Source organism: Rhagoletis pomonella, unplaced genomic scaffold (assembly GCF_013731165.1).
Source record: "Rhagoletis pomonella isolate Grant_MI unplaced genomic scaffold, Rhpom_1.0 Rhpom_scaffold_00011, whole genome shotgun sequence".
Taxonomy (NCBI): Eukaryota; Metazoa; Arthropoda; class Insecta; order Diptera; family Tephritidae; genus Rhagoletis; species Rhagoletis pomonella.
Window position 1 is genome coordinate 11,763,226 of NW_023458565.1, and position 26,868 is coordinate 11,790,093.

General features: G+C 33.9%; 7 protein-coding genes across 8 annotated transcripts in view; 1 reads left to right on the forward strand and 6 right to left on the reverse strand.

The window, feature by feature from the left end:
* LOC118746615 (sodium-dependent nutrient amino acid transporter 1) overlaps positions 1–26,868 on the reverse strand; it is a 176,797-nt gene that overhangs the window by 134,983 nt on the left and 14,946 nt on the right. The window lies entirely within an intron of this gene.
* On the reverse strand, positions 169–3,398 carry LOC118746616 (exocyst complex component 1). Its single transcript, XM_036480468.1, has 7 exons — positions 2,600–3,398; positions 2,312–2,539; positions 1,804–2,253; positions 1,381–1,747; positions 1,193–1,319; positions 603–1,113; positions 169–536 (listed from the first exon to the last, which is right to left on the reverse strand). Exons 1-7 carry the CDS (start codon positions 3,242–3,244, stop codon positions 189–191), a joined length of 2,676 nt encoding a protein of 891 aa, XP_036336361.1. The 5' UTR covers positions 3,245–3,398; the 3' UTR covers positions 169–188.
* On the forward strand, positions 4,859–5,654 carry LOC118746621. The gene is made up of 4 exons (XM_036480474.1): positions 4,859–4,930; positions 5,001–5,069; positions 5,227–5,396; positions 5,456–5,654. The coding sequence occupies exons 2-4, from the start codon at positions 5,024–5,026 to the stop codon at positions 5,510–5,512; spliced, it is 273 nt and encodes a 90-aa protein (XP_036336367.1). The 5' UTR covers positions 4,859–4,930; positions 5,001–5,023; the 3' UTR covers positions 5,513–5,654.
* Positions 5,642–6,613, reverse strand: LOC118746620 (DNA-directed RNA polymerase III subunit RPC7-like). The gene is made up of 4 exons (XM_036480473.1): positions 6,335–6,613; positions 6,142–6,276; positions 5,849–6,085; positions 5,642–5,791 (listed from the first exon to the last, which is right to left on the reverse strand). Exons 1-4 carry the CDS (start codon positions 6,479–6,481, stop codon positions 5,675–5,677), a joined length of 636 nt encoding a protein of 211 aa, XP_036336366.1. The 5' UTR covers positions 6,482–6,613; the 3' UTR covers positions 5,642–5,674.
* LOC118746618 (RAB6-interacting golgin) lies at positions 6,973–8,511 on the reverse strand. The gene is made up of 4 exons (XM_036480470.1): positions 8,258–8,511; positions 7,612–8,173; positions 7,407–7,547; positions 6,973–7,351 (listed from the first exon to the last, which is right to left on the reverse strand). Exons 1-4 carry the CDS (start codon positions 8,358–8,360, stop codon positions 7,126–7,128), a joined length of 1,032 nt encoding a protein of 343 aa, XP_036336363.1. The 5' UTR covers positions 8,361–8,511; the 3' UTR covers positions 6,973–7,125.
* Positions 9,763–26,829, reverse strand: LOC118746619 (ubiquinone biosynthesis protein COQ4 homolog, mitochondrial). Of its 2 annotated transcripts, none has more exons than XM_036480472.1 (5): positions 26,727–26,829; positions 11,541–11,800; positions 11,262–11,466; positions 10,800–11,023; positions 9,763–10,000 (listed from the first exon to the last, which is right to left on the reverse strand). In XM_036480472.1, the coding sequence occupies exons 2-5, from the start codon at positions 11,780–11,782 to the stop codon at positions 9,850–9,852; spliced, it is 822 nt and encodes a 273-aa protein (XP_036336365.1). In that variant the 5' UTR covers positions 11,783–11,800; positions 26,727–26,829; the 3' UTR covers positions 9,763–9,849. The 2 variants fall into 2 exon arrangements, with proteins under 2 accessions (XP_036336365.1, XP_036336364.1); XM_036480471.1 differs by having other exon boundaries at positions 11,541–11,814; positions 26,727–26,828.
* Positions 24,700–26,811, reverse strand: LOC118746617 (UDP-sugar transporter UST74c). The gene is made up of 2 exons (XM_036480469.1): positions 26,727–26,811; positions 24,700–26,608 (listed from the first exon to the last, which is right to left on the reverse strand). Exon 2 carries the CDS (start codon positions 26,307–26,309, stop codon positions 25,245–25,247), a length of 1,065 nt encoding a protein of 354 aa, XP_036336362.1. The 5' UTR covers positions 26,310–26,608; positions 26,727–26,811; the 3' UTR covers positions 24,700–25,244.

The window sequence follows — 26,868 nt, forward strand, 5'->3', positions numbered from 1 at the left end:
TTAATAACGTTTTCATACCATTCTCATATCTATACTGAAAAGCAATCATTTGTCACAATGTGTACTAAGCTAAGCATAACATTCGTAAAAAAATAATACACAATATTCAAAATTATTTTTTACGCAATTTTGTTCTACCCATGTATCATGGTTCTACCAAACCACATATTTTTTTGTTATAACCAAATTTAATGCGAACGCGCTATGTCGGAGAAGAAGTTTAATATGTCCTGTATATTGAATTCCAAAGTAATCATCGCACCCGCATAGCATTTTTGTATGCGTTCTTCCAAGAAATTATATTGCGCAATAAATTCCTCTTGCATGGCATGCCAAACCACCTGCAGTAGATTTTCCTCTTCGCAAAGGTGCTTTTCAACTTTTTTGTACAGATTTTCTAGTCCCTTTTTAACTTCACGCGCCGGGTATTGACTGATAACTTTACGCAATTCTTGCTTTGAAAAAGCCATTTGATAACTTATCTCTGTTTCTTTAACGCCTTGTGCGACTTTTTGTTGCACACCCTCGAAAAAGAGCTGGAAATAAAAAAACATATATTTATGTATTTCGAATACCATTGTGTTGGTATTAAAAATCCTTACATTCAACTTTTCCAATGGTCTGCCAAAGTATTGTATGACATATACTTTTAGCGCTTCATTATAACGCATTTTAGCTTCCTTTTTCAGTGCATCCAGACCGGGCACCTTTAATTGTGCCAGTAAGGAATACATGTGATGATAGTTTTCCATGCGTACCACTTGCGACGGTGTTTTAGGATGTTCCTGCGCATGCACGCTAATACTCTCAAATATTGAATTCACCAATTGTAAATACCACTTTTCCATATCAGTGCGGCGATCAGATTTGCGAAATATGCCTTCAGATGTCTGAGCGAAATACTCAAAATTCTCTACATATGGCAGTATACCACACTTGGAACGTTTAGGCACTTTTGCTTCTTTAATCGATTGTAATTGTTGTTGCATAAATCGATCGAAATTTCGCTTGACTTGAACCAGTGCTGAAGCGAAGGTCATACTAAGGAAGGAATGTGTATCCTGCGCGGACATGACATGCTGCGTTAGGCGGACAAGCACGTAAAGTGAATAGCTAGGTTATTGTTAAATAAAATAAGAATTAAATATTAATAAGAATTTAGCTAAAATCAAAGCACATGAATTACACTTACAAACTATCGATGCGTTCGAAGCTTTGTATGAAGCTCACCAGTTCTGGCTCTAAGCAGCCAAACAAGGCAATCATCAATTTACGAACCTCTTCGTTTATTTGACGATCAATTTTCTTTTGTGGAAAACCTGCACGTAAAAGCGAGACAATAACTACATTTACATAACGCAATAGAAATTTCCAACTCACCGCCAGCATCACCGCCACCACCTGCTGAAGTTGGAGAAGCTAAAATGCTTACAGAATCAGTACTTTTTTCTAATACCTCTAACGTTGTTTGGGTATTCTTCGATGTTGGGCTGATAACATCCATTTGGAAAAAATTTATACAAAACAATTGCTCTTGCAACGCAACTGGTTCTAACTCGGCTAGTACTTTTTCTAGTACTGAGTCGAAGCGCTCGCGATCCGCATTCTCCACGCCTGGGCTCCATTGGTCGCGGTTGACACCCAAGGTACCGTAAGGTGCCGCCGAAACAGCGGATTTTTTCGACGAAGATGACGTGTCCAAATCTTCACGCGATGTGCGTATTTTTTCCGATATTTGTAGTTTTGCCTGTAGGAAAAATTCTTAATTAGAAGTGAATTGCATAGAAATGTTGGCAGTGTTACCAAAGCAAAGAAATTTTTAATATCACGTTCGTAGATCTTGCTAAGCGAAGTTGTATAAACACGCGTTAGACCATCGTATGTCTTGCGATCCATTGCCTTTGTCCAATGCATAAGCTCTGTATAGGGCGTTAGTTCACGATGTACCGCTAGGTGATTCGGCAAAACGAGTTCTGTGCTCATTGTTGTATTATCACCCAATTCGTTTCCCAAATGTATGAATAGGTTGTTCATAAAACGACTAACAATACCAGAAAACTTTGCCTTCCATTTTTCAAAACGTTTGCGTTGATCTTGCACCGCTTCTAAACGCAACAAACTTGGATCGATATCGCTGTTCATTGCTTGTTGTAAGCTTTGTGCGGCCGCAATGGCAGCTTTTCTTCCCGTAACCGTTTTCAAATCCGGTTCATCGAGCGCTTGCTGATGTACTTGAGGTAGATCAAGCTGAGACTGAATAAATAAAACTTAGCTAGCTTGATAAATATGTTTATGGTTGCCACAGACTTACAATAACTTTGCTTAGTTCCTTCATCAATTTGATATTATTGTTGTTAGCAATTTCTATCATAGCATTTTTGCCGCCAATCTTTTCCATAGTTTCCTTCACATGTCCCAAAATTTCCTCATAGGTATCCAGTCGTTTTTCAAAGCTATCTGCTTCGGCGATCGCTTTATCAATATGCTCCATCAACGCCATTACTTGCTTCTCCGAAGCTAAAACGCTTTGTATATTAGCCTGTAAAAAACCAAACGAATATGTTTAAAAGGTGTAAGATTACGTCAGTTAATTACATACACCATCTAAATCGTGCAGTTCTTTAGATAAATTCTCAATAAGTTGCTCAGCATCCTTTACTGCGAAATCACACTCGGAAAATAATTTTCCCAATTCGGTAGCTTCTTTATCTGTAAGAGCCGTAAATTCTTGTGCCTCTTCCTCATCTTCTGTGTCTTGTATGATCTTTTGTTCTGCATGGCGTCCAGCAGCCAACTTTTCTGGAGATTTGTCATTGAGCCATGCACCCGGAACGTTACGGAATTCTGCTCGTTGGCCTCGCACATACTTAAAAATCTGTTTGTACAGCACGGCTAGGAAGTTTTGCCGCTCAAGCAAATTCAACGCATACCATTTATAGGTTTTTTCCACTTGTATATCGAATTCATGTGTCTCGAACTGCTCATTGCGCCCATCCACCCACTTGATTTCCTCCAGTTGCCAGGTACGTTTCTTTTTATATTCACCCTCTCGCTGCTCCGATTGTTTTACTATGCAAACTGTGACCACCGGCACAGGCGGTGGCGTTGTAACGATGCATAAATAACAAGCCCTTTTCTTTTTGAAAGTCTTTGTCACAGTCACCACAGATAACACTCGCTCACCACTGCCATTGAATAGCTCTTTTTGTAGAATGTGTTTGATGTTTGCTAAGGTGGTCAGCATTGTTTACGAAGGGAAACTTAATATTTTATGAAATTAATTCTAAACTTTTATTTAATTGCATCGCAAAAACAAGATAAATTACAAATTCTTTAACTTGACGCCCTATTTGCAAAATTTTATTTGACAGCGTCAACTGCCAAAAACAGCTGATTGGTACAAGCGCAGTGCTGGAAAGCAACATGCTGGAAGTGTTCGAAATTACAATAATTTCTATCATTAAAAAGATTATTTCATTTTTCTGTGCATTAAAATCATTTAACACAAGCTTTAGTTAAAAATGCAATATAAACGAAATTAGGCCAAAATCTTTTCTAACGACCAAAGAACGTAAATCTACCTTCTTTGGTAGGAACGTGCTCGTAGGGTTGGCAGCTCACGAAACCGATTGCGTAGGAAAAGGCCAGAAAAATGGTAGATTAAATAAAAATTCGTAGTAAAAGTACAAATAGGTTATTATTTTAAATTAATAAGCTATTTAAATCAAAATCATAATTTCATTTCATTTGTACTTTTTATGTATTATTTTATATTTGTATCTTTTACAGAGGCGTTATTGCACAACGGTCTAGAGTTGCCATGAGTACGAACGCAGGTATATAAGGCTGCTGCTACAGCGTGGAGTTAGTTAGTTGTAAGTCAGTTGCGAATCAGTAAGCTCAAAGTTAAGTTTTAAAACAGAGATCAATTGTGTTATCAAGTTTTTCAAAGTGTTTTAATTTCCTTAACAAGTATTGTAAATTGTTGTTATTGCATCAACAAGTATTAAAAGTGTTTGTTGTACAATAAAGTTAGGTCAGTGTTATGCAGAAATTTTGTTTGGCAAACTGCGTGCGATTGTTGTTGCAACAAACTCAGAGAGAACGAGTTTGGTAGTTACATACCGCTAAAACAACAACAGAGCGAGTTTGGCGACTTTCACAGCAAACTAATTTTGATTGGACAAACTGTTGTAAAATTAGTGTTGCCATACACAACAATTTTAGGTTATTATTGTTATACAGAAAAATTGCAGAGATACCGAATGGCAGAGAACTGAATTTATACTTTAGGAGCTTCAAAGTTTAGGGCACTGTTAATTGCGTATACAGTATTATTAAAAATATAAAGTTTTGCACGATATGTACATCTGCAATTTTCACTTCGTGTTGGCAATAACCATAAAAAACCCCAATCAATGTGCAATCGTAGGCCAAACTCGACGTAACCACCTCAGAGCAAACTAAGCAGCCGCCATTTGTGTTTGTCTGCATAACACCGACCGTAATTGTACTGGAAATTGATCATCGTGAGCGTTCATTTAACAATCCAGCGATACCAAGCTAGGATTTTGAGAAATTCGTCTATTAAAAAAGGATAATCGTAAGGGGCCTGTCACACCATCAATACGGATCGTGATATTTGGATCACGATCCTGGATCGTGCCGTGTAGCATTGATGGATCGGGATCAATATCACAAGATTTCTAAATATTTTGAAAACCATCAATATGGATCACGATTCAAATATCGCGATCCGTATTAATGGTGTGACAGCCGCCCAACAGTAGGAACCAAAAAATTATGTTCTTCGTTCTTGCATCCCTACTTCGAAGTCAAATGCCAGTGTCAAAAATTCTACATCGAAAACTGAAGTGTCAAATGCTTGCTCAATTTTTCTTGTCGTTTTGTCATTCAACTAGCTTCTGATGTGAGTGGAAATTGATTAAATTGTAAATTTATCAAAATAATAATTTTTATTTTAATATTTTCTTATTTAGCACGAGCTAAACCCTCTACAAACATGTTGGTGCAACACATTCTTAAACAAGGGCTTTTGGTTAAAAATGGTAAGGCGAATAATTCGGTTTAAAAATGTGTCCAATAACCTCTGTTGAAATTACATAACCTTTATCACCGAAGATTTCTAGTAGGAAAATAGTTGTAGATTCTATCTTTTTTAAGAAATTAATATGTGAATGTCTAATTAATATTCTCTTCTTTCAGCTGGAGCTGTTTCACGTGCAGCCTACCACGGTGGTCACCATCAAAAGACTACTTTGAATGATCTGCCTGTGCCTGAGGGCGATTGGAAGGAGCACTACACACGCCAGAACACCAAATACAATGCTTGGTTGATCACGGGTGTTCTTTTCTTGGCTGGCACTATCGGCTTTGTAAGACCATTAGCAAACGATGTTTATTTGCATTGACTAATTTCCTAATTTTACTAAAGGTCAAGACAACCGGAGTTATTGAATTCAACAACAAAGTACCAGTATCGTTGGATTGAGCAGACGTTAGGCTAAATAACTAGAACCCATTAAAATAAGTCTCTATAATAACCGATGAAGGCATAGTCTTTGCTTAAGCAAATGTTATTACATTTCAATTGCGAAGAAATAAAAGTCCATGTGAGATCTAGAGTTCTATATTCAAAGATTTGTATTTTATTTTAATAAACAGGCCCGTCGTCAAGATTGTCATCCTCTTCATTATAGGCTTCACCATTGTCAAAGTAACTAACACCATAGTCGTTCTCATCATCCATCTCTTCGTCTGCCGGCGCTTCCTACATTAGAGAGAATATGACAAAGCTTAAATTTGGGAATGAGCATTTCCAACGTACCTCTTCTTCCTCTTCATGCTCAGAATCTGAAGACGCTTTTGTAATGTCTTTATCATCTTCGTTGCGCTCCTTTTCCTCCAGCACCTTCAAGCGATCGTCTATATTTTTTGGCTTTTTGGCAATAATTTGGTCGCCTCCTGCAATACGACGTTTCTTTTGTGTAATTTGCAATTCAGCGGGCATCATTTGCCAAACAAAGTCGGCTTTTGATTTCGCTTTAGCATTTTCAACCGCGCTCTACAAGATATCCACATATTAAATGTTAGCAAAATAATTAAAATTAAATATCTTACCGCCCATTGATCTGAGTAGCTTTGTAAATTACTGTTGATATTTGCAATTTTAGGGGTGAGGAAATACGGAGAATCACGCATATGATTGAGATATGCTTCCTTCCAGAGTATTTGATAATTTTGTGCCGCTGTTGTCTGTTTAGCACACATTTTAGTATTACTAATATAAGTATGTACTTATGTTTTTATTTACCTCAAGTTTTACTGGTTTGGACATCAATGGTGGAAATGTAGGAGGAGGTGCGGTCTGCACTTGGGGAATATCTTTCCCTATACATCCTAATGTCTGCAACTGCTCTTGAGTGAGCGAACCAGTTTTGCCGCGTCCACGCCCTGCCATGCTGGTCTTTAAGAGGTTTTCTTATATATTTTTTGATTATTAATCACTTTGGTATTTTCAAAGGAAAAATCACAGTGCTTTAAATTGACATCAAAATAAATTAATCGAGTTTAACCTCACTATTTGTTTGTTTTGGTTGTGTATAGGGTTGCCAAAACACAATTCCGGCATTTAGGGCATTCACACGAACTGGTCAGGTTAGGCCGAGTTTTCCGTCCAGTTTGCGCAAAAGTATGAAATGTATATCTATTTAACAACCCTCCGCTCCACCTCACTCACGCACTAAATAATTTAAGCCTTTTAAGATGCAAAATATAAAAAGGTATACCGAACGAGGTAGAATATGCACTCAATTAAATAAAAAGGTTACATATTTATATATTTCAAACTTCAGTGAATTACTAACATAGTTTTATACTGCATACAGATATATTTTAGTAAATATTTAAATGTACATACAAATATAGAATTTATTTATAAAAAATATTGCTTACAATTTGTTCAATATGGGAGCCAATTCATTTGATATATATTAAATAAAATACAATATAAAGTTTAACTTTATACACTACATATAGCTATTATTTTGTTTAGTAATATTATATTGGTTTCAGGGAGGCAATGTTATTGTGTTATAGTTTCATCTAGTGATTATCACCATTCAACTCATTTTGTATTCCTAATTCTAATTCTCCTGTTTCGGTCAGTCCTACTTTCTGCATCAATTCCGAAAGTTTTTGCGCCTTACGATCTTCATTATGCGCAATCACCGTACATAGGTGCTCGGTCAGCAACTCCTTTTTCTCCGCTGCATTATGCAAATCTATTTTTGCTTTCAAAAACTGAGCCTCTATTTTTATATACTGTTTTCTGTAATAAAATATAATTAAGCAAATATAGTCACGCTAACTAATTTCAATCGTACTCGACTTGCGAAAAATATATGCATGCATTGTCAATTTGTTTGCGAAGAATTGAGACGTCGAGTGCCAGATCATCGTCCAATTTGGCAAGTTCCTGCTTGATTTCAGCAATTTTTCGTGTTTCTGCTGCGGTTTTCTGAGAGCTGTAAGGTACATAAATAAAAAAAAATATCATGTTTTGCTCATTAAATACACATTTCTGCTCACTGTAGCTCGATAGCTTTATGTAGTAACTCCTTTTTTTGCTTGTTTTGCTCCTCAACTAATTTGCGTTGCGTTTCGAATTCCCGCAGCGATACCCCTTTAAATGGTGAATCAGTATTGAGCTCCTCCGTTGTCGGTGTGGATTTTTTTGATGAAGGAGCGGGCAGTATGGAAGAGTCATTTGTCGAGGTCGAGGATACATCATTAACAGACTCCGGCAACTTTAGTATCGAGGAATCGTCTAATTCGTTGGTATTTGCTTTGGCAGCATTCGTGCCATTGGTTTTGCGTTCATTTAAAGCTTCGCTACACTTTCGTAGTGGTTGACAGAAGAGCGCCTCCTCAAGTGATTTAGACATGCTGTCATCAAAACTAATTTTATCCAAGATATTACATTCTGCTTCAACATGTTTACTTGCATCGGATTTTTCGTTTAGCATTACCGTTGGCGCTGGTTTAGTCGACTGCGAGCTTGTAATTTTTTTTCTTTGAGATTCAATTGATCGTGACCACTTCTCTGGCATGCGTCTTATACCGCCATGTTGGCCACGAAATGCAGGTTTTACTGTTTATAAAATAAGAATTTAATACCATAAGCATGCGAACATACAAGTTTACATATGTACATAAATGTATACATAGTACTTACCTGCTGCATCCGCTACTGGTTGGCCTCGATTACTTCTGCTTTTGGTGCCTCCGGAAACTTTGTTTATCTCATCTTGACTAAAGCCGTCGAAATTACTCGACATATTTATTAGTTTCTTTAAAAAATAGCTACTAAATTAGTCACTTTTTACAATATTTAATATAGAAATACTTTAATGCAATGCAAACAAGATAGGAATGATCATCAGCGCAAGAATTAAAAAATGCCTACGATTATTTATCAACCAATACAGCAGCGCAAGAAATGTCAAAAACACATCATCAAAAACAATTCGCACACCGTCTTCAAAAGAGTCACAACTCAAAATTTGGCATTTTTCAGATTATGCGTTAAAAATGTACGCAGGGCTTTTATTTACCTTTCAGCAAAAGTTCGAGCAAATCTTTGTTATAATTTGTTAAAAAAAAACCTAAAGTAAAGTCGCCCTTGCCCATATGATTATCATGTGCTAAGAAATAGTTTTTCGCATTTTCTGACAAACGTACTATTTTGAGTTGAGTCTCTTTTGAAGACGGTGTGCGATTGGTGATCTTCGCGCAGTGTTGCCGCTATCGCGTTTTTGAATTTCCTATTAGAATCTTCATTCTACTCGCACAAGAATCATTTAACCCTCAGATCGTGTATGGGCACTAAGGCAAAACTCGAATTTCATAGTAATTTAATATGCACTGTAAATTATGGATATGTACTATGTATATGTGCAGTAGCGGCAGAAATCGTCTGCACTAATCCCTAGTTTTACCTTATTTTTGTAATGTTCTATGAAATGAGTAAATTTTTTAAAGCAGTCTTGAGGTATGCGTGTTTCCTGATTAAGACCATTCTCAAAAATAAAACTATATAACCCCTTTTTCGTATTTTAGTAGTTCGCAATTTGCAACGCCAATTTTAACTTTAACCATTCTGAATAAGTTAACCACGGACCAATAGACAGACAGAATGAGTTAAACATACATACATATGTACCTTTGCCGCATCTTCGTTTCCGTTTCCGTTTTACAACTGTAGGGTTAAAATACCTGGTATAAATGTACTTTGTAATTTTTGAGTTAAAACATTGTTCATGGGTTTTACATACATACATATATACACATATTCATAGGCCTACGACGGCGTTGGATCGCCATCTGTTAACTCCATTATTTGTAGATCATCTTTTGGGGTAAAATTTGGCGAAAATTGGACGAGCTGACCAGTACTAAACGTTGAGTTTAAATAAATTTTCGTTTCCTGGCAGGATTGTCAATATATCATGAAAATATTTTATTATTTTAAATTTTGAATTCTTAATTCTTAATTTTTTAATAGAAAATTTTAAGTTTGCATTTTGGAGACTTTTATTTAATGAGTTTTTAAAACTACTTATCGTTACCTTAATGAAAAAGGGTCCAACGGACTTTTTGAAGTAGTTTTATACAATATAACGAATTTAAAAAAAAAAATGGTGCAGCGCGCAATCACTTAATCCTAAATCAAATAAAGTCTTTCTGAAAAAATTGCAAATGCAGAAATTTATTTTCGTTAAGAGTTTCCTTCTACTGCAATTTAAGGATTTCTTTATAGCATCCACTTTATTTTAAAATCGTCACGCGTAACTCTTTGCGCAATTCCTCTATATCTTGTTCCCAGCGCTCTTCAAAATACACCGGCATCAATGGTTTCATTTGTCTGCCATTATTTAAAGCCCAAGGTAGATAACGTGACACATATTCCTTTCGTTGTCTACAATTGAAAATGAAAACAATATCCATAAGTATTTACATATGTATGTATTTACACCCTTATATGTATGTACACCTGCGTTCAACTAATTAGAAACGAAATTCAAAATTATATTTGCAAATTAGGTTTAGTTTTTTTTAATAATTTTCATTTAAAATATAATTCAATCTGTAACAGAAACCACAGTAATGAAAGTTTCAAAGCTTGCAAAAATTACAAAAATAAAATTAATCAAACTTCAAAAATTCGTCATCAAAATTTCCAAATTTTTAATCAAATTACTAAGAAAATTTTAGGGTATGCAGTACTGTAGCCCATTCAATTTTTTTTGTGGAGGGTCTTGCGGATTTTTTTCATATAAATAAAAGTTTTGATCATGTGTTACATGGAAGAAAATGCGCAACACCCTCCACGACAAAAAAATTCTAAAAAATCAACGGTAATTTTTAACGACTTGAGACGTGCACTTTCTTAGACTACAATTGAATGGGCTACAGAGCTGCATACCCGAAAATTTTCTAAACCTTTTGATTAAAAATGTGGAAATTTTGATGGTGATTTTTTGAAGTTTGATTAATTTTTTTTTTGCAGTTTTCGCAAGCTTTGAAACTTTTATTATTATGGTTTCTGTTACAGATCAAATTATATTTTAAATGAAGATTATTAAAAACAAAAAAATAAACATAATTTGCAAACAATATCATTTTGAATTTCGTTTTTAATTAGTTGAACGCAGGTGTATGCATGTTAATGCATATGAATACATAAGCAGGCACTTATTTAGCATAATTTCACTCACTTGGGACGCAGTCGCATCGCGCCAAATATTGCACCACCATAGCACATAGGCAAACCATTATTCAAAGCCTCCACCCATTTGACGGCCACTTCGCCCAACATATTTGTCGGCATTCCCAGCACTGTATGCGCCAAATCATGACATTCGCGATAACGTGTCATTACGTAGGCCAACATCGGATCATTGACAAAACGTACAGCCATGCGCGAATCGGGTGTAACTTGCTGTAAATGTATGTATATATAAAATTTTATTTTACTAAGGGCCAGTTTTTTGGTGCCAGTTTAAGCTAAGTTCAGGTAAACTCTGTTCACATTTACCAGCTCGCTGACATTTGATTGGCTAATCTTAGTTTAAACCAACTAGCTCGAGTGTTGAAAATAAGCCTTAACCACAGTCAGTCACAAAATGTGTACTGAAAAATTGGCCCTTAGAATACCCATAAGGGCTCACTTTACTTACATTATCATCCAAGAACCTGACATAAGCACGTCCGAGTGTATTCTCTGGCAAAGTACGTAATCGCTCGATATCAACTGTGCGTGTGTTAATGCGTGGCTTGTGTTCCAGTAAGCGCTTGCCTTCCGCTGTGGCCTGCATTGTCTGTAAGATATTCTGTAAAGCTGCTTCCCCTGTGGTTTCGCCAAGAGCGGCAATCATGTCGTGTCTGAAATATTGGAAAAGTTGTATTTTTTTAATAAAAAAAGAAAGTCCTCGTATATTAAATATATGTATGTTTACCTTCGTGGATCTACCAGCGCCGCTATAGATGATCCCACACCGAGTAATAGCTTTTGGAATGGCGACATTTCTATGCGATTTTGGAGAAACTCTTTTGTAAACTCATCCAGCAGTGTTTCATTGATTGGTGGACTTTCCGATTTCTCGGTACCGGTAGCATTACTCTCAGCTGCAAATGTCGTGGCATAACGATGTAGCTGGGGGCTTCTAAGGAGCAATTGTGTGCGTACGCGTTGTAGCATTTTTAGAAGTTGGTAGATCTGCAAAGGGTAAGCTATGTGCTTCTTTGAGTTATTGCATATCGACGGCTGAGTGAAAGATCGACCTATCTCGGCAACCGGTTCGAAAACGCCCTATCTCAGAAAACTTTTCAACAACACCCTACTTCAGAATTTTGTTGAAGAACGCCCTATCTGAGAAAAATTTTCACGTACGCCCTATCTCAGAATTTGGTTCAAAAACACCCTATCCCAGCTGAAAATGTACTGCAAATATTTTGAAATAGGGCGTTTTTGAACCGAATTCTGAAATAGGGGGTATTTAAAAAGTTTTCTGAGATGGGGCTTTTCTCAATCAAATTCTGAAATGGGGCGTTTTTGAAAAGTTGTCTGAGAGAAGGCGTTTTCGAACTGGATGCCGAGATAGGTCGATCTTTCACTCAGCCATCGATATAACGTTGTAATATAGTAGTTATAAGATTCTTGCATTCTGAAATATTTCAAGAAACAAAGGTATTGATAATAATAACAATAATAAGAGATTGGCGCTTACACATATGTTAGTGTTTGGCCGAGCTTCTCCTCCGACTTGTGGCGTGCGCCTTGATGTTGTCACACAAAGCGGAGGGACCTACAGTTTTACGCCGACTCCGAACGGCGATTGTATTTTTATGAGAAGCTGTTTTTCATGGCAGAAATACACTCGGCGGTTTGCCATTGCCTGCCGAGGGACGACCGCTGTTAAGAAAAAACCTTTTTTCTATATTTTTTGCGATGTTGCTTTGACCAGGGCTTGAACTCAGGTGCTGATGAGTGAAAGCGCGTACTGCTTACCACTACACCACAGCGGCCATCACAGTCACATATTAATATAAAATTTTACACTTCGAGACCCTTGTGGCACACCTAAATATTCAAATATCAAAGTAAAATTTTACGTACACAATATATGTATATGTAGGTAAAAACGAACAAAATAAAATACGTTCCCGAAAAAATGGCACAAGTTAAATTTTTAAGGGACACCCTAATGTATGTACATACATATGTATGTATACATAAAACGTGTTTGAAGATTATAGATATTGATAGCGTTTTTTATCAATAAACAAAAATATCACTTTGTGATGATTAACACCTGTTCATCCATAACGTGATTACACATTAATAAATACATACATACATACATATGTAGGGACAGTCAAACAAATTAGACTCTTTTCTCCACAACAAATTAACCATAACATATTTATGAAAGAGCGCATCATGGTGATCATTTTCGCGGAACAAAGTAGCGTCCGGCACGTCGGAGTTGTATTTTATTGGCACCCAAAGGTTAGGGAATCATAACGAGTACTTGCACCGCAAGCTCAAAATCTTCGAAAACGATCAGCATGATGCCAAGTATATCGCAGCTATACTGTTACAAAAATACTGTTGGGTAGTGTAGTTATATGTACACGTATACTTTTACTTCCTTCTTTCCGCTTTTTTTTAATACCATAACTAATTTTGATTAACACTACTGTGGATTTTCGTAAAAATACGTTTTTGAATTAAGTGGGTTTTGTTTTATTAAAAATAAATTCTGAGCTTTCATAGAAAAAGTTAATAAAGAGATAAACCTTGGTACCGAATGTTTGATGGGAATTTTAAATGATACACTTAAGGCCAGAAATTCTGTGATTTGAAGATACAAAGGCTTCAGTCGAGTTAAGTTGTTTCAACACAGTTTTACAGATTGTGTACAGTAGGAGTTTGTATATGCATACATATGTATGTATAAATGTAAGCATGCAAACACTTTCACAGAAGCCATCAATCTAGCAACCTCACTGTTTTTTTTACCATTGATTAGTCAACACCTGTTTTGAGCAATCATTTTAATATGTAAGTGTTTATTTTTGTTTATAATGCAACGAAGGCCAATAGCACAATATTAAAATTGTGCAGAAATCAAATACATACTGCTTAAACATATTTTTAAAGGTATTTTGATGTAAGACCCTATAGGAAAGTTTAAAACAAAATTTCACAGTAGAAAAAAAAAGCTTTTAAAAGACTTGCGAGGCTGCTCGAATGATAGCAAAAAACCTGCAGATTTTCCGAAAGGATCGAAAAACCATTAAATACAAAGATTTTTATTCATAGCACATTGCAAAATAGCTGTTTTTTGACATTTACCCTTTAAATCAAGAATATATAATTTTTTTTCGATAAAAAATAATCGCTATTTTTGAATTCTAATTTTTTCGATAGTTTTTGACCTATAACGGAAGACTTCATTTTAAATCCTTTATGATCTAAAAAAATCAAACTGAAAATTTACAACAAAAATTACAATTTTTTGATCGAAAAAATAAAAATCATAAAATAACATTTAAATTTGATGGGAAAAATATAAATCCAGTTTTAATCCAGTGTTAAAAATTTGCAAAGTTTTTAAAGTTAACATTTTTTGTTATTTTTTCATAAATATATAGTTCATGCTTTAGCCAAAACCATATAAATTATATTTTCAAAATTTATACAGAGCTTAAATTTAACAAATTTCAAAAAATATTAAAAATCAACGCTAAAAACTTGCACTTTATTATACTAAAATTGAATGGCATACCGAAAAAAATCAGATTAAAAAGTTGAAATTTTAATGAAAATTTTTTAAATTTTTCTAAGCTCTGTATAAAGTTTGAAAGTTTGATTTACATGGTTTTGGTTAAAGCACGAACCATATTTTTATGAAAAGATAACAAAAAAATTTTAACTTTAAAAACCTTGAAAATTTTTAACAAAAATCACCGTGTACTCATTTTTGTTCCCCACTGTATGTATGTATGTGTTTCCGTCTGTCTTCTTTTGGTATACCAACAGCGTGAATTGCTCAAACTTTGATTGTGTTTTCCCACAAAATTTAAATTTTGATATAATTCTGCATATTATTAAACGTGCGCGAAACATATCGATGTTTTTGTCTTTGTATTAAAAAAATGTTATTGGCGAATGTAGATATCACCGAAAATTGTATAAATGCTACCAAAAAAAATTGCCTTGCAAAAATAGTTTAAACTCAGTGGTATACGGCGAAATTTTTTGTTCTCTTGCAAGGTGGTACGTTCTAATGTTGGTACATATGTATGTTCTTTGTTTACTTTAAGAAAAAATTGATTTACGGTAAGACAAATTATTCGTCAATAAGTCGAGAGTTTGAAGGTTAACGGAGGCGCCACATCTTAGTAATTAGTATCCTGCAGGAAATGGGGCTAGTTTGTAGCTAACTTTTAAGTACCCCGCAGTCGACTAGACGTAACTTTTCAATTGGTTATTTACTTCGACCCTAACTAGCTACTTTTGAAGGGCGATGCCTGCAAAAAAGTGAGAGCTGGTTTCACCTGCATTACAACTACTTTTGGACATGAAATATCAATAAAAAATTACGTAATTTTTTAAGCTGCTTACATGTTTATTTATCAACTTTATTTAACATTACATATTTGTTAATTTGTTTACATATTCTGCTGTAGGTGGTCCTACATATATTCAAATTCCGTTAGACATAATAAAAAAATTATAAAATGAAATTTCGATCTTCCAAGTAATTTTAAACGATATTTAAATAGAAACTCACTTCAAGTTAAGTTTTTCATTGTAGGGTTATTGTACCTTATTCTTTTTTGCCTTTGTAATTTTTGTTGATTCAATTTATTGTTCCTTAATTTTTATTGTTATCAAAAAACAAATTTTTAAAAAATTGTTATAAAAAAAATAAAAATTAAATAATAAAAATTATTAAAACTTAAAAATATTTATACTTAAAGTTAAACCTAAATCTAAATATCGAACACGACAGTCATCTTTAGTAAAACAACAGATTTGTAAAATAATAGCTAGAGAAAATACCGCCTACCAAGTCAATGCCTTCACAGAAAGACCGTGTTTTCCCACTCATATAAATTTTGAGTGCCGTAAGCAGTGTGACCAGGTCACCCTTTTTGAGGCTAGATATAGATCTGACTTCGTGGCTTTTTTCTGGCTCTTTTTTACTTAAAATATCCATAATAAAATTCGGACCGGAACTATAAAAATAAATACCTAAGCTTACTAAAAAACTTTAATACTTCTAAAACTACTATTTACCGTTGAAATATTACAATAACAGTGCAAAGGTCCATTTCTTTGAGCAAATACTTTCCTAGCTTTTTAAAAAATAATACTAAGAAATTTGCTTGAAACCGTATTTTTACAATTCGATTTGTTGGCGTACTACTTGTGTACGCTGATGTATAAAATATTTAAATATTTGCATTTTTCTTATACTAAACTAAACTTTTCTCTGGATATATATATGTGTTTTGATGAGAATTATTTAAAAAGTTATTTACAGAAAATCGGCTTTGCAGAGCTTGTCGAGTTTTTAAAGAATGAATGTATTGACTTCTTTTTAACTTAAATTTTGAGAGCGTATAACTTTCTCCATCCTTCGCTTTTTGCGATCATCTGGTCACACTGGCCGTAAGATAGGAAAAGGCATCGCCGATATGTATGTATGTATGTCTACAATTTTCTATTTTTAATTTAAATAAAATATAGCACAATTATTCGGGTTTCTGATTAATCAGGTTAAGATTAATCAGTTTTCTGATTAAAAAAACTGATTAGATTCTGCTTAACTAAAATGTAATTAATCGAGAAAGTTGTCACTTGGATTAATCAAAAATGTTTATTCTTTGATCAATTAATCAATCAAATTTCGATGAACTGATTAATAGCAGATCTCTAGGAAAATCGGTATTCACTTAAATTGCTGGTGAAACTGAGAGTAAGTAAATACTTTTTTTCAGATTATCTTAAGAATAGAATACAACGCAATACCTGTTCGACTTCATTTTAAAGGCACTGTATGTGTGTAGTTCAATTGACGATGCCTAACAATAAAAGGAAATGACTTGGCTTCTCTATGCCATGAGATTATTTACACGCGCAATGAACGCAAATCATGCAAGTTATATATAATAACAAGTAAAAAAGTCTAAGTTCGGGCGGAGCCGAAAATTAAATACCCGGCGCAAGTATTAAATATATGTTTTTCACCTTTCCGAAAGCTACCGCTAGATGGTAAACCGAGGTGTATCCATTTTGAGTAAATTGGCGTCCTTAAATTTCGAAATATTGAAGTTTCAAGCATATCTGAAATTTACTGTTATATGAAAAGCGGCCGTAATTTTAGTTCGATTTCAATAAGTTTCAACGTTTTGCTTCTATGTGGCAAGTACAATAACCACACCGAGTTTGGTACAAATTGGTAGAACGGTTACCGAGATACATATATGTGATCATAAGTGGGCGGTGCCACGCCCATTTTTCAAAATTGTATCCTAAACGTATTTCTTGGTAACGAATTGTTGCAAGCATCAATTTTGAATAAATTAGCTTCAATAATTACTGATTTATCGAAGATTTCGTATTTCTCTAAATTACCGTTATATGGGATTATTGTCCTATTTTAAAAATTTTCGGCCATTTCGTATGTTATACCAAGGTTAACAACTGTGCCAAGTTTGGAAGAAATTGGTGCAGCGGTTACCAAGATATACACATGTAAACATAACTGGGCGTGGCTACGCCCATTTTCCAAAAATTTATAATATTCTTATTTTTCGTCTAAAACTTATTGTAAATATCAATTTTGAGTGAATAATCTTCAGTAGTTACGAAACTATCGCAGCTTTTGTATTTCTGAAAACTACCGTTATATGGGAGGTAGGCGTGGTTATTGTCCGATTTTGCCCATTTTCAATACCATCCGTCCTACGCCCGAAAGAAGTGCACATACCAAGTTTCGTTAACATATCTCAATTTTTACTCGAGTTATCGTGTGCACAGACGGACAGACGGACGGACGGACGGACGGACGGACGGACAGACAGTCACCGCTTAATCGATTTCTCTTTTCATCCTGATCATTTATGTATACATTTGTCTATATCTATCTCGATTCGTTTTGCCTGTTACAAACAACCGTTATGTGAACAAAGTTATAATACCCTTGTGCACAAGTGCGCTCGGGTATAAAAACACTTAAAAGAAGTAAATGTACATACAAGTACAAACATATGTACATACATATATGTACGTAGTTACCTTAACATAGAAAGGCTCGATCTTACATTTTTGTTTCTTTACAGAGTACTTGTGAATTTTTATTATAACTAAAGTTCTTCAGTTACGAATTTCTGAAACACTGAAAACTAATTTATTAATTTAATAGTGGTTTTTAAATTTCTTTTCGGTGCTTTGTGAGTAATCGACCGACTTGTGTACATACATTTTTAGTAGCATTCCGAAAGAAAGTGAGTATGTAGTCTGTACAAACATACATACATACTTACATATATATGCATGGTTTCGACAGCTAAATACTAACCGTTACCAATCTGTTCGTCAATCGGTGTTAAAAAGTTGATAAATTTGTTATGTATGTATGTATCTCACCAGTATTGGCATCGATTAATGATCACATTGAAATCAAATAACTATTTGCTTATAGACCCACATTGGTTTTTTAAACCTATCATTAAAGGAAGTAGACGAAAAAAATAATGCATTTAACATGCATACATACATACATACATATGTATAAGCAGACTTCTAGGGAATTATACAATATATAATTACAATTATGAACTTAAATTGTAAAAACGAATCACATTGCATATCCTAAACTACCATCCCTTCAGTCAATGCAATGCGCTCAATAGCAAGACACAAAACATCTCCAAACTAACTAGTCTTACAGTAAACTCAAAATTATAGTGGTATAATTTTAAAGCATGTGCGTCAAAATAAATATTTACATAAATAGTATGTATGTATGTATACACAGTGTACTATATTATACGCAGAACACCTATAGTACAATTTATTTTTATTTTGCTATAATAAAATTGTTATTTAAACAATGTGCGAGTTGATTGTTTTGATATCTGTTTATTGTTGGAGTTTGCTTGCCGAATTTTGCAGACGCTAATGCTTTTGTTGTTGTACATACATACATATAAATAAAAAAAATAAATAAAATAGACAGGCCACTCAAGATTGCTGCCATCCACTTATGCCACCTAGAAGTCAAAAATCAAGTCGAAAAAAATAATTACGTGTGCATGAACTTACTTAAATACATATATGTATGTACATTAGACCGCGGCAAAAAAAAAAAAAATGTGCAATTTGACCGGAATAAGACTCAGATTTTAGCATTTGGTATAGTGATGATCCTCCATGGGACCTCTAACAATTGTCCTAGAGAGGGGAGATCTCTAGGACAATTGTTAGAGGTCCCGCGTCGAGCATTTAGTTTTCCCATAGGAATTACACGTAAGAAAATGAGTTCTTTCCTTTTGAGGTCAATATAATTTACTAGGATCAATGAAAACGCCCGAAACTGTAAGAGAGGAGATTCATGGAGGATCATTACTATACCAAATGCAAAAATTTGAGTCTTATTCCGGTCGCATTGCAGGATTGTTTCTTTTTTTTGACGTGGTCTAATGTACATACATATCTGTCTGAAAAAAGGAAATCGCACCTTTTGAAAATATCACAAACATACAGATTTACAGAAGTGGGCATATAAATGTTACCAACACTAGTTCTCTTTTCGTATTCTCCAGTAACTTGCCAGTAATAAAATTTCTGAGAGTAAACCAACGAATGACACAAACATGCAAGAGAGTACGAAAACGCAAAACTAGCAAGAAATTGTAAGTTTTATTAACGAACAGCTCCGATGGAGTTTCCTAATAAAAATAATATTTCTTAGAAGGGCTTATTTTATCAATTTCAACTATGGAGGCTTCCTCAACAATTTCTGCTGTTTTTCTTACTGGGAAATAGTTACTAGTAAAAATTTATCCAGCGAACATCCAATTAAGTTTGCAACTTCAGCTCTCATACTTTGTAAGTTTTGGCATAGGTAAACGTCAGCAAGTAAAATTGTTAGTAAATATTACTATGAAAAAGTACTAAAAGTTGAATACCAAAAGCCAAAGGCAACCCAATAGGTATACGATCATTTTTATGAAAAATAATAGCGGTCGCCCCTCGGCAGGCAATGGCAAACCTCCGAGTGTATTTCTGTAATCAAAAATAGCTTCTCAAAAAAATACAATCGCCGTTCGGAGTAGGCGTAAAACTGTAGGTTCCTCCCCTTTCTGTGACAACATCGGAGGAGAAACTCGGCCACGCACTAACATATGTGTAAATGCCATTCTATAATATATTTCTATAAAAAAACTGAATTAGTACAAAATCTCAAAAAAATGATATTTGTGCAACATGGCGTATGAGTAACAAATTTCATTTATTCATATTAAAACAGTGTTGATTCACAGGCAAAAGTATTGAAAATTGTACAATAATTTGAAGAACACTTAACATTTAAATCAATATTTAGTATGTCCCTTATGATGGAATAAGACCTGCAACGGTTTCGTTTCGTTTCCTATCTCACATCGTCGCTGAAATATAAAAAGCCGTAACTAAGTAAAAATCTAAAATCCCTTTTTGATTGATTATGATGCATTTCATCGAATTATAAGCAGTGTTGCCACAAAGATTTTTAATTTTTTACTAAAAAAAAATTACCAAATTTTTATGAGCATAATATTCTAAGCAAATTGGAAATTATTTTTCGACGTATGTAGATAATTATTTTGGCGACGACTGAACTACATCACGTGTGGGATTGTGACCAGCTTAGATCTATTTATATTTTTCGAGCGAAAGATGAGTTCTTCCTCTTGTTTTATAACAAGCTCATAAAAATTCATATTACCATCTACAAAGCATTTGGATAACGAAGATGAACAATTTACAGCTGTGGTTGTCCTTTTCAATGTGTTCCGACTATAACAATTCACAGATATTTTTAAAACATAAAACAAAAAAATCGCTCAGAGATTTATAGACATTTAACAGGTATTTAATAGTTTATTTCCACTGCAGTTTATGCCTATTGGAAATAGGCTGTAACATACAGTCTTTACATAAAGTATTTTACATAACTTAAAACCACATCATGAAACCAGCAAATGTATCGTTAAACGATAGATAAAAGTTACTTTTACAATTTTATAAATGGGTCACATTCGTATTTAATCGCAAAATTTTAATTAGTCCTGTGAAATTATTTTCTTTCACCAATGGTTCCGGCAGGTTAAAATGATCCAAAACCCTGATTTGTGGGACTGTAGGGGCTGTGATCGAGCCGCCATATTAGGAAAAATGGGTGGAAATTGCTATATTGCGAACTCATACTAAAAGTTCTGAGTTGTCAAGGCAAATTGTTACATTAAAGAGCCCTTTCAATTTTTGGATCTCTTAAGGGGTAGACAAATACATATGTAAGTACATAAGCAAATTGTGCAATTGTAAGAAGATTCAAAATCATAAATTTTTATAAGTAATAGGTTAGTATTAAAAACTTAAAAGAAAAGACTTACGTTGAAAAAATTACCACATTGAAAAAAAATTACCAAATTACCAAACTCGTTTTAAAAAGAAAAAAATTACCAGTTTTGGTAAAAAATTACCAAAGCGGCAACGCTGATTATAAGTTCCCACATCATTTTAAGCAATAAAAAATTTTAGTCAGTTACGGCATTTTGCATTTCAGCGACTATATGAGTTAGGGCCTTTCTATATTATGGTAACGATATGTATATATGTATATACACTAATATATACAGTGTTGCCACTTATGTTTATTTATTACCTAATTTTTTAAGATTACGCAATTAATATACAATTCATTTCCTAACAAATACCATACAAACCTAAGCTCAAAATTTTGTAGAACACTGAAAAAAATTCTTCAAGTTTTATCTAAATTTCAAACTTTTTTCTCAGAAGTCGAAAATTTTTTGAAAATACAGTTTTATAGCCCATTCAATTTATGTGCAATAATGCGCAAGTTTCAAGTGGCTTAGAATTACGGTTTATTTTTTAGAAGTTTTTTTCCGAAGGTGTTGCGGTTTTCTTTCATATAAAAATAAATTGTGCTTATTCGTTATATGGAAGCAAACGCGACAAAAAAAATTCTAAAAAAAAATCTACGGTGATTTTTAGCCACATGAAACTTGAATGTTATTGTACCAAAATTGAATGGGCTATAATACTGTGTACTCCAAAAAAAAAATCTAACACTTCTGAGAAATTGGATGCCAATTTGTTGAATTTTTTTGTAGTCTTTCACAAAGTGTTAAACTACTTGGGTTTATAAGGGTTGTTAGAGAACGAACTGTATTTTAATTGAAAATTCTTAAAAACTAATAATTAAACATAAATGGCAACAATATCACTTTGAAATGGGGGTGCTATAGATATGACCAATACTGTATGTATGAAAGTAATTAATGTGAATATGCTTGCGCCTATAAACTTCGTACTTGTATGTACATATGTAATGTATCTTTTACATACTATAGAAAAGTAAAAAGTTTGCTCCTACGCCGAAGTAAAAGTATTAATTAAAAATTATAATTTAAACTTTATCTTAAAAGCTCTTGTTGGTCGGAACAATTACATGTCAGTTCTACATGCATATGTGTGTGCATATCGTCACCTGAAATGCAAAATAACGTAACAACATCGTCACTGAAATGCAAAAAGTCGTAACTTATAAAAAATTTAAAATTCATTTTTTGATTGCTATGATGGATTTCATCGAATTGCAACTCCCCACATCGTTTTATGAAAAAAAGTCACGACTTTTCCCATTTCCGTGACGATGTTGTTACGTTATTTTGCATTTCAGGTGACGATATGTACATAAGTGTGTATGTGTGTACATACATCTGTACTTAAACATTTGCTCTCAGGCATAAAAATAACAACTCCATTTTTGAGCAAATCATTTAAAATATGTATGTACGTAATTGATCAATAAATCAAAGAGCTAGCAGACACCATAAATATATATATTTTTTTTTTAACTGAAAAGCGTTCGAAAGCCTCAAAATTTGTGGGAAATATCCCTCGACTTCCAGGTTTTACGAACTTAATGGCATTGGCCTAAAATTTATTATTTATTTCATATTAAATCTGCAGTACAAAGTACCTTACAGACTAGCAAAAAATTAACAATAAATGCTTATTGAATAATCGAATTTAAAATCCTCACAAAAGCAGATCCAGATAGTGAAAAGTCAAGAACTTAGATTAATTAGCAACAGGTGTGAATGGTAGGATGGAACGGGATCCTCGAAACCGCAATGATCTCAATGCATGTTTTAGACAAATTTTTTTAACCCTTTCAATCCTATTTACAGAATGTTGTTCATATGGTCTCCAGATAATTACCGCGTGTTCTAAGTGAGCGTATGAGAGACGAAAAAAGAAGCGTAAAGGTGTAATGATCAGAAAACTCAGACGTACATATTACGTCATATAAAACTCAGTACTGAGTATGCTTTGGAAAGAATAAAATTAATGTAGCTATTAAATGAAAACTTTGCTCAAAAACTGGTCCAAAATCTTTAGTCTCTGTAACCTTGCTTAGGACAAAGTTAGCAATTGAGTATAACTACGTAGATTTTATTGTAACTTCAATTTTATCTTTGCTGCAAATTTTCTACATTTACCTTGTGTAGGTGTTCGAACAACGTGGTTCTGCATAGACTGATACAACAGTAACAAATAAGTTGAATACAAGTACATATGTTTATACATACGTATATAGATAGGTGCATATCGCACACCGTCTTCAAAAGAGTCACAACTTAAAAATCTGATCCGGAAATATAACTGCTTGTGGACGGTTCAGATTCAACGTAATCGATATAAAACAGGTATAACAGTAGTTTTTAAGTTTTATTTATACTTATGTACATGAAGAAAAAATAACTGCATTAATTGGTGATACGAATAGATTTATGCGAAAAAATTTGCCAACATTTTTTTTTTTTTGAGTTGTGCCTCTTTTGAAGTGGGTGCGCGAAATGTGTGTAGATATGTACATAGTAAGTAATTAAAAATAGTAGTGTAGGTTTATACATATGTATGTATATATATCATTACGTATACAAAAGCATGTACAGAAGTTTATTTAAAATTTTTAATTTCCTATGTATGTAAGTACTTTTGTTACCCCAAGTTATTTATTTTCTTTTCTAACTAACTACGTAACTACAAGTGAAAAAATATAATAGTTGTTCCTATACACGTAGTCTATCAAGCTATTTTGAAAACATTTAGTTTGTAGAAGTTGGAATGTTTATTTAACTTCCGCTCTACGTTAAGTACAGGTAAACAAATGAAGTATGAAAAAATATTTATATTAGATGAACCTGAAAACAAACGTTCCTCAATAAGCAGCAGCCTTAGGTAATACAAAATTTCAAGGCTCAAAAACAGCTTAAAAAACAAAATTGAACGTGAATAAACCAATATAAGGCCTATAGAAATAGAGTTTGTTGTTGTAAAAGTATGTATAATTCGCCAAAACTGTTTCGTAGAATGTTCCTGAAATGACAGTAGTTGGCCAGATATAAAATCTTGGTCGTTCAGATTGCGTACACCCAACTTATGCGGGAACGAGAAAAAGAGGTTAGAAGTAGTCTTATAGGTAAAGTAATTTATCACAGTTTGCTTAAGTCTCTCTTATCAAATGCGAGACATTGGCTGATAAGCTTATTTTTGCACAGAGCGTGCCTACAAATGGCTAAAATAATTATTTCTTAATTTGCTATATTAGCAATTATGAATATGCACAGAGTTTATATACATATGTATATAAATCAGAGTATGCAAAGTGGCCTAAAAATGTTTAATTTTTATGAAAAAAAACGAAAAACGCTGAATGCTGCTCAAGGGATTTTCGTATTAGGTCAATACCAAAACGGTTACTTGACTGCCATGCAACCAAAGTAAAAACACATATTGCTTTCATTATTAAATTACTGCAAAACACTTTATTATAATATCATGTTTTTGAAAAATTTACAAAATCACACATAATCATTTGTATGGTATTATTAAAGTAAATCGTTTTTTTTTTATAATATTATATTATTTTCCCTTAAATCAATAGCAAAGTTACATACCTACATTACTCATAGATGAGCTAGTGACTATGACACTTTTGTTGCATGCATATTTTTATACACCTACAACTTATTCAAAACTAAACTGCTTACCTACTCGAAATTGGAACATAAAAATTCACATATGTACGATCATATAACTATGGCTTTGGCAATTTTTTAAAAACTAAATTCAATATATGTACATACAGTTGCGTACATGACTACGAGTACATATGCGTGTACGAAATATTGTAAAAATAGGCATGCATCTAATGCCTTGTCTTAATTTAGTATTTTGATTTATTTCACTCTTACTTCACTTATAGAATTCACTGATTCATGATTTTTTAGAAATAACTACGCCACTACGCTAATATCTACATACAAGTACATTTTTTGTTAGCATACTACACAGCTACTCCTCTAGTGGTTGGTATCAACAGTTCCTTATCAGGTGCTTGCTTCCGTCTGAATGTAATATACGTGTAAAGTAAACTAGCAAACACGCTGATATTAATTCCGATACAGTTAAGCCACGAGAAGATGTAGTCACCGCCAATGAACATGCCTAAATATGTTACACATATGTTTTTTAAGCATCCGACAATTGTTGTTGTTAGCGCAGAATTATGTTGTGTGCAAAGTATAGTGCTGTAGGATAATATGAAGCCCATGAAGCAGCTCATTAGAAATTGTACCACAAAATAGGGATTTTGCCATTGGTTGTAGGCGAGCGATTTTTCAAGGTCACCAGTAAGATAAGTAACGACCAGTGCCGGTATGAACATAAATAGTGAATTGTAGAACATTAAGCCATATTTTCCTATTTCTGAAGTATCCAGCTTTTTCTTGACAAATACTCCATTCGATGCAGTAAGTGCATTGGTTATCATCACAAATGTATAACCTTTCATGTTAAATGAAAGATCATCGGAAGCTGCCAGTAAGGCACCAGCAATCATGGCGTATACGCTGACTTGCACAGCGAAGGAGGGCCTTACTCCAAGTATTTTCAATTCTAGTAACATCGTCATTAATATTGAAAAGCGACGCAGTGCGGCGAACATGGGTAAGCTTAGTTCCTTTGTGCCACCTAAGCCAAACATCATGTTTCCGAGAAAAATCAGTGGTAGTGGGAAAATTTTTATAAATGTATTCCGCTTTAATGGTGGATATGAAACGAAACGTAATCGTCGGCCAACGCCAAGCACAACTATACTGGCCGACAACTGTCCCAAGCTGAGAAACAGGAACGAAGGAAAGAGATATGATGTAAGCACAGTCTTGTTGACAACGGTTATCATGAATGAGGCCATGCCATAGAACAAAGCACTGCCGACTTTCTTGAAGAACAACGTGCCATCATCATGCTGACGCTGCTCCTTTGAATTGAGGCTTGTTGTGCTATCATCGCTTCTGCTGTTCGATAGCTCAATTGCAATACTTTTGTCCTCACTGCTGTGTGAGGCCATCGTAAGGAGGATTCAGTGTGAAAGTTAGTTGCTTTGTGCAATATTGCTGTAATTACTATTGGAATACAGGTTGTTTTTTCACACTAACTTTCACTTACTACCCGATTAAGGCTTTGAAACTATAACATGACTCTCCGTTTAATATACCAGCATTCTTGATAAACAAATGTATTCACTTTTTCTGGCGTTATAATTTAGATAAGCAATTTAACTACACAGCCACTAAAAAACACGTAAATAGCCATTTTGACAGTCGCGATCTGACTGAATTCACAGCTGACAGCGAATGCTGATAGAAGCTGTCACAAAAGTTGAAGCAACAAGAAAAACAAACAAAAGTAATACAAACAAGGCCGAAATTATAACAAACAAACAATGCTAACTTATATAAATAAAACGAAGTAAAGACTAACTTACCGAATATTAATTTTTAATTATCAATTTCGCTTGTAGTAAAAACGATAAACTTTTAAAACAAATTAGCACTAGTTGACAAATCACATCGAGCACGGATCAGCTGTTTTACAAGTACAGAGTTGTTAAACAGACTTGCATAGAG